The 16,378-nt window shown below is 33.6% G+C and overlaps 2 protein-coding genes across 2 annotated transcripts; one reads left to right on the top strand and one right to left on the bottom strand.

Annotated features, from left to right (window-relative positions):
- Nucleotides 1–606: 606 nt before the first annotated feature.
- Nucleotides 607–7,814, bottom strand: LOC105233977 (GDP-Man:Man(3)GlcNAc(2)-PP-Dol alpha-1,2-mannosyltransferase). Its single transcript, XM_011216160.4, has 5 exons — nucleotides 7,659–7,814; nucleotides 7,406–7,598; nucleotides 6,514–6,972; nucleotides 2,632–3,308; nucleotides 607–1,134 (listed from the first exon to the last, which is right to left on the bottom strand). The coding sequence occupies exons 1-5, from the start codon at nucleotides 7,670–7,672 to the stop codon at nucleotides 1,053–1,055; spliced, it is 1,425 nt and encodes a 474-aa protein (XP_011214462.1). The 5' UTR covers nucleotides 7,673–7,814; the 3' UTR covers nucleotides 607–1,052.
- Nucleotides 7,815–10,400: 2,586 nt separating this feature from the next.
- Nucleotides 10,401–15,822, top strand: LOC105233976 (uncharacterized). Its single transcript, XM_011216159.3, has 5 exons — nucleotides 10,401–10,586; nucleotides 10,640–10,806; nucleotides 13,936–14,069; nucleotides 14,895–14,965; nucleotides 15,600–15,822. Exons 1-5 carry the CDS (start codon nucleotides 10,506–10,508, stop codon nucleotides 15,690–15,692), a joined length of 546 nt encoding a protein of 181 aa, XP_011214461.1. The 5' UTR covers nucleotides 10,401–10,505; the 3' UTR covers nucleotides 15,693–15,822.
- Nucleotides 15,823–16,378: the final 556 nt, after the last annotated feature.

Here is a 16,378-nt window from a genome sequence, read left to right as displayed (position 1 = left end):
AACAAAGTGCTTTTATATAATGCGGTCATAAAGCCGATTTGGATGTATGGAATTCAACTGTGGGATACGACCTGTGCAACTAATATTGATATATTACAAAGGTTTCAATCAAAAATGCTTAGAACAATTGCATGTTCACCATGGTACATGCGCAACGAAAATATCCATAAAGACTTTGGTATCCCTATAGTGAAGAAAGAAGTAGAAGACAGCAGAATTAAACTCCGAGATCACCCAAACCTTTTGGCTAATGCCTTGGTACATTCCTGCGATCAAACACGACTTAAAAGAAGAGATATGCCTGCGACGTATCACTAAAACAGCTCAATCACTTGCTTGAGCCTGTCTAGTTTTTAAATAGATTTAAGATTTTATAACATATTGTTAGGCTTTAAGAAAAAGCAGATTCAATAAATAAAATTATTTTTGAAAAAAAAGTACGAGTTAAAAAACTAGTGCAACTAAAAGGGGTTATACATTTAACCAAAGTCTCCTTCACCTTTGTTAAGTTTAAACTTGGTATTCTTTGTTGTTCTTAGTATAATGTACTTACATATGTATGTCAACACATGAAATTAATAACAAATATTTTTAGGTTTCTTTGAAATAATATTTAATTGCTGACTTCGGAGTTGTTATTAGTTGAAATAATTTATAAGTTTTTAAAAAGCCATTTAAAGTTAAACTAAAAAATTCACGATTTTTATATCGTCGAAATACTTGTCCGACTTGTGTGCTCTATTGCAACATGATTAAAAAATAAAGTCCATTTCTTGCTAAAATTATTTATTTTTAATTTCTTAAACAGGAAAAACAAAAGCATTGTTATATCGTATAATTTACTTTTTTCCAAAGCCTTGCAGTCAGTAAAAAAACTGAACATACATTAATTTAAATATTCAATGCATTATAAAAATATATAAATTAATATAGCTTGGATTTAATTTCTTTTTCCGAAAAGGAGATAAATCACAATATACTTATCTTACAAAATTATGTAAAAACAATCAATTCAACATCTATTTGATTTTATAGGAAGTCGGGAATGCACTTCATGATTCGTTAAATAATGGGGTCACTGCACGAAGGAAGTTGACTTCGAACTCTTCTTCCGAAAATCTTTCCACTGATGATCTGAAAATACAAATAAAATTTAAGAAACCTTATATTGGTAATACCTCTAACAAAAGATATGCACTTAATTTAATTAAAATATCAGTTATTTGGCCCAACTTAAACGTTTTAAAATCAGGTGGAAAGTCAGATAATCAGGTATATTGTCTAAGTTTCACTAAGATTCCTCACATATTGACAAATTTACGAGTATATGGTAAAAGTCAAGTGAAAATTTGAGAATCTTTACATTAGGCACATGAAGATAGGGGAAATGTACAGGCGATTTTATACTTTGCAAGATATCTGCGCTGAATCAGGCCATCACAAACGAGTACCACTGCAGCTGCCCCCTAAAGACGATCACTAAGGAGCGCAACTGCCCCTGGTGGTCCAATAAACTCTCGGATCTCCGATCTAAGGTACGTAAGCCTTTCAATAAATCCAAGCGTACTGGGAACTGTGAGGATTATAAAAGCAGCCTAACTGCTTATAATAAGGAGATTAGGTCTGCAAAACAAGAAAATTTCAGGAATTTCTGAGAGAACGTCTCTTCAGCAGCAAAAGCAGCTAGACTGCACAAAGCTCTGGCCAAGGGTAAGGCGAACACAGAATTAGCGATTCAAAAAGGCGATGGCACTTATACGACAAATGCGGAGGCAGTCAGGTGGGCCACGGCCTCGTTCGACAAATTCAAGTCTGGCGCGGACGGCATCTTTCCGGCGCTTCTACAACAAGATGAGCAGATCCTACCTCCACACCTTGTACAGCTGATGAGAGATAGCCTGGCGCTGGCGTATATCTCTGAACTCTGGAGGACAGCAAAGGTGATCAGTATAGCGAATGTGGGAAGGAAAGACTATTCGCTGGCTAAATCCTTTAGACCGATCAGTCGAACCTCATTCCTACTAAAAAGTATGGAAAAGATCTTAGACCAGGAAATAAGATCGAAGGCTCTCGTAACTGCACCCTTGCATGCAAATCAGCATGCGTACAGAGCAGGCAGATCGACGAACACTGCCCTGTACCAGCTAACCTCGGAGATACAGAGCTCGCTAGATACGGAGGAGGTGACGTTATGCGCCTTCATAGACATCGAAGGTGCCTTTGACAAAGCGTCCCACGGGAGCGTGGCAAGGGCACTGGAGAAAATAAATGTGACACTTACAGTACGCAGGTGGATAGAGGCTGTACTGCGCACCAGAATAGCTGAAACCACATCAGGAGTTTTACCTAGTGATTGTAGGATATGTACATTAAACATAGTAGGGGCGGGGCTACAGATTCTACTGCATACTTCCATTCCTGGCATCAAATTAAAATTTTGTACCAATCTTAATTTGTGTAGAAATGTTGCTACATCATAAAATTCTGGCATATATTTACCAGAAAATATTAAAAAATATAAGTAGTATTTATTGGCAATAGAATTACATTAAGTCTAAATTTATTAAATCTAAGATTGTATACAATTAAATCAAATAAGATTAGCCTATTATTTTAACCGATTTCACTTACCTCGCTGCATTTCGAATTGTGTCATTTAATTCCTTCGAATTATATATAATGCTTAAAATGCAATTCGCGTATTCAATAGCGGAAACTGCTAAATATCCATTTTGGCTTCCTTCAGACGTCTCGATAATATCTAATAAAGGCCCTCCTGATCGGTGAGCAACCATTATCATACCAGCAGCCATGCATTCAACCACCCCGATTCCAAAGTGTTCATTCCACATTGTATGAATTCCAATTCCGGCTTTTTGATATAACTGCAGAAGATCTTGAAAATGAACGTTAACTTTGAATTCCACTGAGTTTTCAAGTGACAGATGCTTTGCCAAGTCTTGCATGTTCTTAAGACGTTCATAATCGCTTTCATTTCGACATGAACCGACAATGACAAGTTTTACTTTATTCCACAGATCTTCATTTCTAGATAAAATAGTTCGCAGTTCATACATTGCTTGCAATTGTAGTGGATGATCTTTTTCCGGTCGGAATTGACCAATAGATAAAATTAAAATATTATCTGTATTTTCATTGCGTTTCAGCTTTTTAATATTCTTCACTTCGCAGGGCGGGTATACGCGATGAGTTTTAAATGGTACTCCCCATAAATCGCGAATATGATTTTCAGTCCATGTGGAATTAACCATGATAGTATCAGAGCATTGGCCAACCCAGCTGTAGAGCTAAACACGAAAAAATAATTTTTACATATAATTTCGGTTATAATAAGTATATACTGGCAGAATAGAATTACGACTGTATTTATAAGTATGCCATACATTATAAACTTGATAACGCAATGGTCAAAGCAAATACTCTTTATAAATATAATCACACGATGAAAAGTGAAAGCTGTAATATTTAGCTATTATTAACGGAACAGAGTGAAGTCAAATATGTAAAAAAAGGTATGTTCTAGCTATTGATAGAATATACATAAGTTAATTAAATTAAAAACACATCCAATGTAATGATAAAAAGTTTAGATGTCTATAGAATAAGCATCTTAGAAGGTCAGGAAAACTATGAACCATTTTCATTAATTTTTGGCGTTATTTACCAAAAAATGGACCAATGAAATTTTTGACACTAAACCGTTGTATATGCAGCATAAACTCATCTGAATGGTCAAAAGTCAGTGTATTGGGTATATTGGGGCTGGAGGAGAGACTTATGTCACTTTTCATAACAATTATATACATAAGTTTCACCATTTAATTTTGTTACATCAATAGACTTAACATAAGAGTAGTCGGATTAGGTCCCATTCCAATCTTTGGCACTACGCAATTTTTAAATTACAACTTGATATATTACCGTTGTCATGAAAATGAATACTTGACATTCTTAATTTGACAGTTACAGTATTTTTACAGTTTTGAACATAACTGATAACTGAACAACGGACCTATTTTAATTGTTGGATATCGGATTGAAATTTAAATGAAATGAAACGCACAAAAAGTTTAAGCCAGGAAATACAATTATTACATCTATCGCTCGAAAAAATTGAAATAAATATTTTAGGATAATTGAGAGCATACCACATAAATGTTTATTTGTACTGTATAAGCATGTTTATCTTTTATGAGTAACCATTCTCTACTTATTTGTTTTTAAATTTATTTTATTTATGTTACTTATATGTATGCGTTTAAAACCACAAAATTATATATGAAAGTCAAATATGTAGCGCTGCCTTATAATAATATCGGCTAAGTTCGAGTATAGCTGAACATTTTTTACTCTTGTAACTCGAAAGAATCAAAGCCCGGGCAATTTCTTCAGGTGATGATAAAACTTTATACTAAAAACTGTTGGGAAAGAATTAAACATCCATTATACAATGAAATCATGAATAAATTACAGTCGCATTTGGTATGTTCTTGACTTATATTGAAGGCCATAAACATAGATCGACTTTTATTGCTATATTTTAGTTCGCCTCAGCTAAAATTATATGTGATATGAACTCAGTCGAAAAGGCTAAATTTAATATACACATAAACCACATAATTTTTAAGAAAACTTGTCCGTTTAGTTTCATTAAAGTTTCACACATTTTGAAAAACCTGAACGGTTTAAATACAAGTGGAAAGACGGATATCATTTTACGGCGAATATTGGGGGCAAAGAAATCGACGGGCTGATTGAATTAATCTTGATATTGTTAAATTATATTTGAGAACAAATTTTGAAGCAATTTCATATATCAATAATACCCACTGACCGGTACAAAGCTTGCTGGAATAATGAAAACCATTATACGTAGTATATAGGAGTTGGGGTAGCATTGTCCATAACTACATACTATTAATATGCCATACTAATTAAATGTACATAGGGTTTCATTAAAGTACTTCACATAGAATGGCTAAACTTATAGAGTAAAGTCAGTCGAATGTTCGAAAATCCTTATATTAGATATAAAGGGGTAGATCAAGTTTTCGCTTAATTTTATCAATTTTAGACACAAAGATGCATTGTGATATGTTCGAAAATCTTTATGTTAAATTTATAAAAGAAGTATTGACCCAATTCAGCCCATTTTTGACAAAAAAAGGTATTTAAAATTGTGTTAAATGGGAAGTAGGCATGGTTATAGTCTGATTTTACCCATTTTCGCACTGAATCATGATAATATCAGAAGAATGTATATCGAATTTGGTTGAAACCTATCAAGCAGCTCCCGAGATGCATATGTGATTTCACCTTTAAGAGGGCGGTGAACCGACACTTTAAACAGGGTTCATACAAAACCCTCCCCTGCCATCTCGAGGGTGAAATTTAGTGTCTATGGATTTATCGGGTGAAATAACTTTATTGTTTTGGATGATATGAAGATTTTCAAACCACAGGTGACCCTCCTTAATGTAATTCGTTGCTTCAAAAATGCGGCTAAGTTATGGTACTTTATAGGTTTATGATTAATTGCGTTTTTTGGGCGTGGCAGTGGTCCGATTACACCCATCAACGAACTCATCCATAGTTTTTTGTATATGTATGTACCAAGCTTTATTTAAATACCTCCATTTTTACTCAAGTTACAGACTACTCATTTATATAATATCTATCTCAATTAGTTTTAGGTCATACAAATAACCGTTAGGTGACTAAAACAATTATTAACTGTAGCAACATGTTGTAAGAGTATAAAAATAATTGAAATAAGATTTAAATTTAATTTTTAATCTCAAATACTGGATTAATTGAAAACATTGGAGAAATTTTCTAATATCGTCTCAAAATTTCAATTTAATGAAGTGGTAGTGGATATATAAGTGAAAAATACGTACTTTAACAGGTTCCCTGTCCCCATACAAAAATTAATTTTTGACGGTACACGTTCAACACTTATTAGAGCGTATGCAATTCAACTTCGTAGTGACACGTTCGTGTATCATAGCTGATACAAATTTTTTTACCGTTATATCGCTGTCAAGATGTGTGGGATAGTTCAAAAATACATCGATAACCTCTAAAAATGCCTACCGCAATATAATTTCAATAATAAGTGTTGCACGTGTACCGTTAAAAATTAATTTTTGTATGGGGACAGGGATATCATATATCATATGTATCATATATGATACATGGACGCTGTAGACAGGGTACAAGAAAATAATTTTGTATCACATGTGATACATTGGACAGGGAACCTGTTAAATTGTTTATTCTCTCCTCTATCCACCCATACCCATTTTATCTCGGAAATGCTGAGACGATAGTCTGAAGCCCAGCCAAAATATTAAAAATTTAATTTAAGTCAATAAATAAAATTATTAAATTATTAAGATAACTTACAACCGGATGTTCGAAAATCTATATTAGGTATGTAGGGGCTAGGAAATAAAACTAAATATTTTAGTAAACATTTCTCATACGAACCTTAGCGAACAACCAATAGTATATAACCTTCAGCCATGTAATGAATGGATTTCTAACAACGTATGCTTGATTATTGTGGCAATACTCCCGTTGTTGAACACGCCGCAGCATATCCATGCTTATTGTAGGATAGTGCACATAGCATCCAACTTTACAGCCACCAATATAACGGAACAAGGGTAAAGTAAAAGCATATCCAGTTGTGTCTATATAAATATCCGGGGGGAATTTGCAAAGTGCCTCTAATCCTAAAATAATTGATCCAAGACTTTGGCCCAATAACGTAAAATACGGATAAAACTTCGTTTCGACTAACATTCGGCGTTTTAAGTACACAAAACTTGTATTTTGTTCGTCGACATTTATGTTGAAAGTACCTTGCACTTTTTTTAAAATGCTATTTGGTGAACTGTCGATATCTCCTGTGTATATCACAATTTTGATATTGTCATATTTAGCCTATAATAATATACACAAAAAATAATCATTAAAAAAGGTTACACATTCTTATAAAGAAATAAAATAAAAACAAAAAACAATATATTTTTAAATTTATAAATATGCAGCAACAAAAAAAAATAAATTTTACATTTTTTAAATAAAACCTCAAGAAAACATACTGAATTTCTTTAAGAAATTGACATTTTGTAATAAACAATTGCAACATTCTGAAAATACTGCGTTCGTTATAAAGTATAATTAATGTAATGACAGTGTTATTTAGTTATATTTTTATTTTAATTTACCTTACATTAGGCATAATTTTTAGGATACAAATTAAATTCTTATCTTTTTGTGTTATTTTGAGATTTGTATCAGCAAATGTTACGTGTGTATTAATAGAAGACTTCAATTTATTAAGCCTATAAGTTAGATATTTAAATGTTCTTACTTGCAAAGCCCGTACTGCACACCACAGAACTCTCTCTCCGCCACCTCCAGCATTACAGTATGGATGAAAAAATGCAATGTTCACAGTACCTTCAAAAGACCCATTGAGTTTTTTCTTGCAGCTACGCACCCAATTGCGGAGTGTAAATAAAGATGTGGCAAATAATGCCAAAGCCGACAATAGTATTCCAAATCTAGACAAATACTCTAAACTTAATATAAATTCGTTCACATTACTTTATCCCCTTACCTACATTATTGATATCATTGTTTTTATTACATCAAATACTAATTTATCAAAAAACACGTCACCTATAAAAAGAAATCATACCAATGCAGTTTACAAAACATACAATAAACTACCCTTTAACTTTTTTGCTATCTAGGTAGGCTACAGACAATTTATCGATAAATTTATCGAAAGTAATTTAAACACACTGCAAGTCACCTATGGGTTAAGCGACCGGTTAATTATCCAACACTACAGACAGAGCTTTCTGTTAAGGATCCTATGAATTTCTTAAGGCCAATTTAACAATTCTAAGCGAAACTGTTGTGTATGTTCATACTTTTCTTACCGAAAGGTATTTCTTCTTAATTGAAACCATGTCTAATTAATTTAAATCTCCTTTTTATTTTATATTTGATTTTTTGTTCTTTTGCAATAAAGTTTGTACATATATTCAACCACCACTGTGATTGGCAGGCACGTGGACGTAGTGCAAGAGCTTAATCGCAACGTCATTCGGTCCCTCTTAATCGGTGTGAGAAGTCCTGTATAGTTCTCCTTAAACGGGTTGTCGGGATCGCATGCCTTTGATGACTAAAAGCAGTCTTCTCCTAATCCAGGGTATTATACGACTCTCGTGCCGTTTTGGATAATTTCGGCAGTAATTTAACGGAGCCTTCCCAACACCGGATCGCCTTGGGAAGTAACGGCGGCCTTACCGAGTCAAGGAGTTCTGGCATTAAGGACCTTTGTGTTCGCTTCGATGTAGACCAGACCTGGAATGTTACCATGCTTAGCCAAACTTTGTAACCGGCACATAGCTCTGGAGCTAAACTTTGGCTAGGGACAAAAGCTTGCGACAACATTGGAGCTGATGCTAAGGAACTAGTGTCCATTCTTGGCTAATAAAGAATTAGTGGTGACGATCTACCAGAAGACGAGTGTGGGCAGATCTTCAAGAGTAATCATAGCCGAACCTAAGTAACGAAAAGTAACGGAAGTGGCTGACCCTTACATACTTGCATCACAGCAATTTGATAAACTAGACGGTACTCTTCTTTACTGGCGTAGCCACTGCTTACCACTTACCTGGTTATAGCATTACAAAAAGGTTTCTAAGGGTTTCTTTTTTGCTTTTTTCTTCTTTTTTTTACCTGAGAAGATTTTAATAATTATCTGAATCCTCTTCATAATGGAAGGTTTCGCAAGATTAAATTGCTTCCTGTAATTTTTCAATTTCGGGAACCACCATTAGGATTGAATACTTCATGCTATTGGAGCCACTTCAAATACTTGTCGGCAGGCTTCCCTCAACCGTTTAACTGTCTCTTCAGTTCTTGAGTAGTAATTGGAATCATAGGAACACGAGTTTTTATCGATTACACCCGTTTTCCTTTTATTCCTGACTTGTCGCTTTCCTTGGATTGTCCCTCGGTTCAAACTTAAAGTTGGCAGCCCTACTTTTGGCATCTCCTTCCCTTTATTTCTTTGTAGCCATACTTTGACTACCAAGTTCGCTCCCGGCTGAACTGGTATTATAGCTAGGCTTAGCATCAGCTCCAATGTTGGCGCAAGCCTTTGCAACAAGTTGCAGTTATCATCTTCTTCAGTGAGTTCAATTGAAGTGGCCCTATCTCGGTGGATATACCGCATCCAACCAGACGATTATGGTCAGTGGCGTAGCTACAACTTTGGGCGTCCGGGGCCAAGAATGTTCTGCCGCCCCCTCTTTATCTACCTACCTACAAGTTTCATGAGGTGGTTCGAACAAAAGTGAATTTTTACAAAATATCTTCCATATTAAGTATGTAAAATTTAGGAACTAGAAGCCACGCAAATTTTGAAGTTCCAAAACTCTCACAAAACGGTTTTTGAGGAAATTGATAGTAAATTTACAGACATCTTATTAAAAGCCATAGAAAAAACCCATTTTCGCTTTATATCTTGTACACTTTTGACACAATTTGCAGGAATTTTTGCCCGAATTGGAGTTTTTAAATACCATTTTTGAAAATTTCGAGAAATTGAAGTATTTATTACATTCAAAGCATAGGGTAACTATGAGAGTGACACGTCGCGACGACAGAGTAAAAATAAAGATACTGTTGCGATCAAAGCTAAAAAAGTGCATCTTTAAGTTCTATCACTAGAAAAAAGATATAAGACAAATTCAAAGACTGATTGTTATTCAGATTATTACATTGTGAGTATACAACTCTTTATCATTTATAATAAATTAAAAAAAATTTTTGAAGTATTTTTCTGAATATTAAAAAACAGCGAAGATCGTTTTGCCGCCCCAAGACATTGCGACCGGGGCGACGGCCCCCTTCTTGACCCGATTGATTGATTAGGGATCTCCGCAAAGCGTTCAGTAAATGATTCAAGGGATTCGAGCTCTTGTTAACGGTGAAACTCATTAGACTTCCATGGCATCTTGATGCACACGTGCATGTGATCACTTTAGAGCTTTTACCGTCGAATGCTCCGCCGAGAAACCATACAACCAAGCAGAGTTCTGCGTGTCCAATAGGTCATAAAGGGCATACTTGGGTGCACACCGATTATAAAAAATCGTGGAATCGTATGCACACTATCCAAAACACTCATATGCGCACATACCGATCGAATGCTCTTGAATATCGTGTATGGACGGTTAAACATATTAATTGAGTGGAAACAAAACTGTTAAGATATTAAGAATTGTGCGTGTAGACGCTCAAAACAACAATAAGTAATTTATTCAGCAATATGAACGAACTTAATGTTAAGTCGATATATTAGATCAAGTGATAGAACTATGTACGGTTAAGAGATTTATTGGAGTTGTTTCATCCATTATCATTGTTTTTATTTTTTAAAGTGAAATGAAATGGAGTACTTACGCCCAGTATGGAATTGTTTAAGAACATTTTGCGGATGTATTCATTGTTCAGAAGATATTGGAAATCAGGTTAGTTTAGGAATGCAAATGATACGTTGTATCTTTATCAATCACTGTTGCAGTATAACTATGAGCCAAGTGAACGGACTTACCTACTAGCTGATCCTGCGATTCATAATAGTCCAGCTTTAAGGCAAACTAATTCTGAAAATCTTAGCAACGAGTTTGCGCAATCATTACCTAGAAAAGATGAGAATGCATTATGTCGCTTAGTGCAAAGTACGGCTATGTAAGTCAATTTAAATTACCATAATATTTTTTATTAAAAGGTGTTATTATATTTTACAAAATAATCCATATGTAAAGACTGAAACTGCATGGTACAATAACAGTGAAAAACTTAAGAATAGGAACCTGTGGATTTTCGGTTAAATAAGATCGAAATCTGTATTAGAATAGTATCCAACAAATGGGTGTTAAAATGCGTATGAGAAATAGAGGGAGTTACATACTTATAAAGTTGATGGATTTGTATAGTTTTTGCGATGCTTGCATTTAATATCCTAAATTCGAATAATACTTTAAATAGGTCAGTATACTTGAGCTTGAAGGAGAACAGATTATCAAACATAAGCTCAATTTGGATAACTACAGGCGCATGTTCGTTGTGATGCCCTGCTCCTAAGCTAGCCATTAATTTATTGAGCCGGCTATTAGTCTGACGAAAGCTGGACAGTGGAGGACAACGTGTCTATATGTTTCCAACTTATTTTTCTCCCTGACAAGTTGCGTCCTCTAAAATTTTTAGTCTCACTTTTTCCTATTATATGTACACATATGGTCAAATTTATAAGTACATTCCTTTGAGCTGCATTCAAGATTGAATTTTGAATGTTTGGTTGATTTAATTAAATTCGATAGTTGTATTATAGTGAGAAGAAAATGCTGAATCCCTCCTTTGTAGTGGGCGTGGTAATTGATTGTTGATATTCGTGTTTCTAAGTGGTCAAAATAATAAATACAGTGTTAATTATTTTAAGATTTTCAGCAAATCGGACAAGTTATTTTAATGGTTTGCTTTTTTTAAAAACACATTAAAAACTAAAAAATTGTATAGATGGGTAAAAAAAAGCATTGCAGTGCGGAGGAAAAAGAAAACGTCTTAAACCTCAGAAAAGAGGGCCAAAGTCTAAGGTCGACCTAAAAAGACATCAACAACAACGGACAACCGTATCGTCACTCGTAAAAAGGACCCATTGATATCTTCAAGGATCATATTAGCCGATATTGGTAGCATAATATTTTCCCGAATGACCCGACGAAGGCTATGTCGAGCTAATTTACCTGGCAGGATAGCCAGAAGAATACCATAAGAAAAAATAATAATTTAAGATAAGATTACATTTCGCGAAAAATTAAGCAAAATTTGTCTGGCCCAAGTGGTGAGTAAAACTGGGCGCAATATCTTGTGGAGTGACTAAACAAAAATTAATTTGATTGGAATTGATGCCTGACGGAATGTTCGACTTCCGAAAGGTAAAAAATTGCATTCACAGTCTATAAAAAAGACCGTTAAACACGGTGGCGCCAATATAATGGTCTGGGATTGCTTTTCGTGGTATGGTGTATGACCAATACATCGTATGTCAGGCACCATGAATATGTTCAAAAATAAAGATATCTTGGAAAACACGATGCTGCTATACGCTAATATGGAAATTTCAGCAGGATACTGATCCTAAGCATACTCTGAGGTTGATAAAAGATTGATTTCCCGACAATAGTGTGAGTTCTCTTAAATGGCCATATCAATCTCCCGACTTGAATCCGATTAAAAACCTTTGGGGGGAGCTGAAGTAACGGATTTGGGGCCAATCGTTCCAAAATAAAGCTTAGTTATGGCATTTTTGTTGAAAAAACCGGGTATGAGATTCCAATTGGTACGTGCTACAAACTTATCCAGTATGCCTAATCGAATCTCAAAACGAATTGAAAATAATGGCGGATAGATGTACTAGATACTGATGAAAGAAGTAAATAAAAATAAAATAGGAGACAGAAAACTCAAACTAATAAATTTTTTCATTCAAAGATACCTGTGCTTAATATTTTGTCCAGCTATTTTTTTTAGTCGTTTTATTATTTGCTAGAAATTTAAGCACCTACTTCAACTCTTATTACAAATATCTTTATTTTTGTTATTTAAGCCTTATATGAAATGAAATATGATATTATTTCTCTTTAAACTTTAATAAAAAAGAATTTATTAGGCGTTGAACGTTACACGGGCGTATGTACTTATTATTTGGCCATGTGTGTATATACAATATATATGGAATTTGGGTTAGGGTGTTTTTTCTTGCAAGACCATCGTGGTCTGATAAGTTTAATATGGTTGTAGCATGATGCTACAATTAGTGATGGCATGCACTCCTTGACAAGCTTCGAGCTCACTGTTTGTGAGGAGTGGATGCATACCTCTATAAAAGAAATCGCACTTTATTGAAGTCTTTTTGTTGCTACTTAAATAATAAATTTTTGGATTGTTGACTGACGGAAATGTAGAGTCTTCGACAAAAGTTTTTATATGTATATGGTTGGTGTAGATTTTGCTGAGGAGAATATTAGATTCCTTCAGTGAAGAATCAAGAATGTACATACATATGTAGATATGTAACGTCCACTTTCATACTCGTCATCAATAACTTTGATCGACGTCAAATTCGTGTAATCATCAGCGTTTTAAGTAATGAGACCACTTTCGAGATGTAGAACTTACACAGTAACTAACTATTGACTACATATCGCTATTTCCATGAATAGAGTCATAACTCATAAAAAATCATAAAAGTCGATATTTATTTTCAGCTGTCGACTAAAGAAAAGCACTATAAGTTTATTAAATAAACTAATAGCATATGAAATATAATGCTGAGCAAAAGGGGACGAAAAAGGCTGCACTAAAGCTTTTAATTGAACATTAACGTTCTTCGCTTCAAATTTTTACGTTACTTGTAAAAAATATAAAGGAAAAATCAAAAAAATTGTAATTACACTTTCACCAATATCGTTTTAACACAAAATTTCTTTCTGAAAAAAACTTCTCCCGGGTACAACTGAGATGTGTTGTTGTTGTGGTTAAAAAATAATGTGCATAACAAGAGGTTAAATGACGTCACATTTTTATCTTTACTGTTTACATTTTTATCTACGCTTCAGAATGCAATTTTTACTTGGACAATGAACTAGCAAACATTTCTGCATACCCAACTTAAAAATCGTGTTTTTTGAGTCATGTAAATGAGCGATATGTTAAATTTTTTATAGCTTGGCGCTAGCTCAGATGTGAAATAACTTTTATATTGTAGCTTAAAATATAATAATGTTATCAAATACCCAAATTATCCTGTTTTCTTAGGAACATGATTGATGTGGGTGCTATGGATTTACATAATCTTGAAAATGAAGAGTACAATGATCGAATAAAGCTATATTCTCAACGCCTGCAGCAACAATGGAATAGTATTCAACACCCTGAAAAAGGATCCTCAGGTACATATTTTATGGATATGCAGTATTTAATTTAGTATTGTCAGATGTGAAAGTCCTGTAGAACGGACTGTGTTGTATTAAACTTACAATTAAGGAGGGGATTAGGAACACTTCGTGCAAAAGCAGGCGTGTTTTTGTGAATTTTTTGCGACGACACCATTTAAATCTCTTTAATAAAAAACAATGCTTGTATGTTGATATTCTTGTTGTAAGTATGATGTTGGAAGATGTTATGTAAAGTTTTTACGAAGAAAGCAGTGGCAGCAATTATCCGAACGTATCTTGGAAAAACGAGTGTTAAAAATTTAAAAGACTCAGCTTAGTAGTTTTAAAGTAAAAAGAGCATTGACTTTGAAAATAATAGTTGTGTATTCCCTAAAAGTTTTGAAAACTGATGTAAATTCTTCATAAAACAATCGATTTGAATTTTAAGCATAGCGTCCATGAGATATATGTAATTAAGCATTATCATTTGCTTCTTTACTAAGGTAACATTGGAAAGTTTCATATGAAACACATGTAAATAGATGGCCCTGTGCCTATACATATGTCTTTGCATTTTGAAAAATTCTCTCATTTCAAAGAAAGTCATTTACTGTTGTAAAATAACTAATCAGGATTTCTATTTCTTGCGGAATAAAATCTTAGAAAAATATCATAATATATAAAGCAAATCATCATTCGAAAACAACCAAGTTTATTTTTATGTTTACAATTATTTTTTTTTTTAAGTTTCATTATTCATTTGTTCAACCAATATAACAATTAAAAGTTTTTATCCATATACGAGTATGTTATATGTACCTATTCTTTTTAATTTTATAGGATTCCTAAGAGATATACCAAATGCAAACGATCAATTATGTGTGATGAATTCAACAGACGATTTGTTGCAGGTACGCTTTTGCCCATGAAATAGAAGGCAATATGTTATTTAAATCCTAAATATAATTGCATATGTTTTAGAATTTGAGTATGGCTTAATTTATTCCGGAAAAAAACTTGGCATGTATCGTACAATACAGAAGTTTCCTTGGATTATTCGAAATTTTCGACGTCATGTTCATAAACCCAAGTCGTGGCGCCAATAATGATCCGTTTGATAAATCCTCAGTTACGTTATCAAACATGTATTTTGCGTCCTCTAATCGACGTTGCTTTTGCAAAAGATTCATGTCTTTTGGTGTGAATCAATCTTTCCTCATAAAGATAAAAAAAATACTTTCATAACATACAATTTACCATAGTATCCAAGCGTGTCCAAAATATTTCCTTACCTTTAATCCTTATGAATAACGAGAGTATAATCGGTTATATCCAAACATGACCGGTCCTTATTTTATATAAAGTTTTAAAAAATATTTTCATGCTTTTAGCTTGCAAGCGCTTTTTTTTATCATAAGCATTATGTGTTTTTGTTTGCCGTTCAGAAAATTTTGCGTCTATATTAATTCAAATTTATTCAAAATTTATACAAAAATTAATATTTAAAAAAAAAAAATTAACTAAACTACTTGGTTTTTATTTCAGATGTCAAATTTTCTACGTGAAGGTCACGCAGCATTGTTAAATTTGCGAGTCGATCACAACGAAGCGATTGTTGTGCCATTTAGAATACCATAGTGATGTTTTTCTACTAATCTTTCGTTATAAAGAGAAATAATAATAATTATCAAAAATTAAATTCAGATATTTTATATTTAAAATAAATAAGAAAATTAAATACGGTAACTGATTACGGTAACACGGTTCATTGTCGTTGTTGTTGTTGTGGCAAAATTCTAAAGAGTTGACAGGCCTTGGCGGGATCAAAATCTGGATCTGTTCCGGTTATGTAGACCCGACTGTTGTAGGAACGGTACTTGACGAGCAGCTCAGGTTGCAGTTGTTACAACTGATAATCGGTGTTGCGTGTTTATCTTTTATCTTTATGTGACTTAGGAAACCAAGACGTTAATGTATTTAATAAACATGGGAGCATAGATTGCTGAACGTTTTCCAGTCAACTATTGTTAGAATCATGCGTTAATTACCAAAGGTATCTTAAAGTTTCTTTAAAACTTTTATGTATGTGCGATTGCTCAATTAGTTAATTGTAAGTTATAATCATGTGTACTTGAGTAAGCAAAAATCTCCAAAAATTATTAGAAAATTAAGAAGACTGCAATAAGGGGTGGCAAATGTAATTACATTGATTTTAGAAAGAAATATTTATAATAAAGCTGTGTGACAATCGGTAACTCTTCTTTGTGTTGAATTGGGGTGATAAAATTTAATGTGAGGACGAATGGAGTGTTCTGCGTAATTCA

This window comes from Bactrocera dorsalis, chromosome 5, assembly GCF_023373825.1.
Source record: "Bactrocera dorsalis isolate Fly_Bdor chromosome 5, ASM2337382v1, whole genome shotgun sequence".
NCBI lineage: Eukaryota > Metazoa > Arthropoda > Insecta > Diptera > Tephritidae > Bactrocera > Bactrocera dorsalis.
This window is presented reverse-complemented; position numbering and strand designations above follow the sequence as displayed.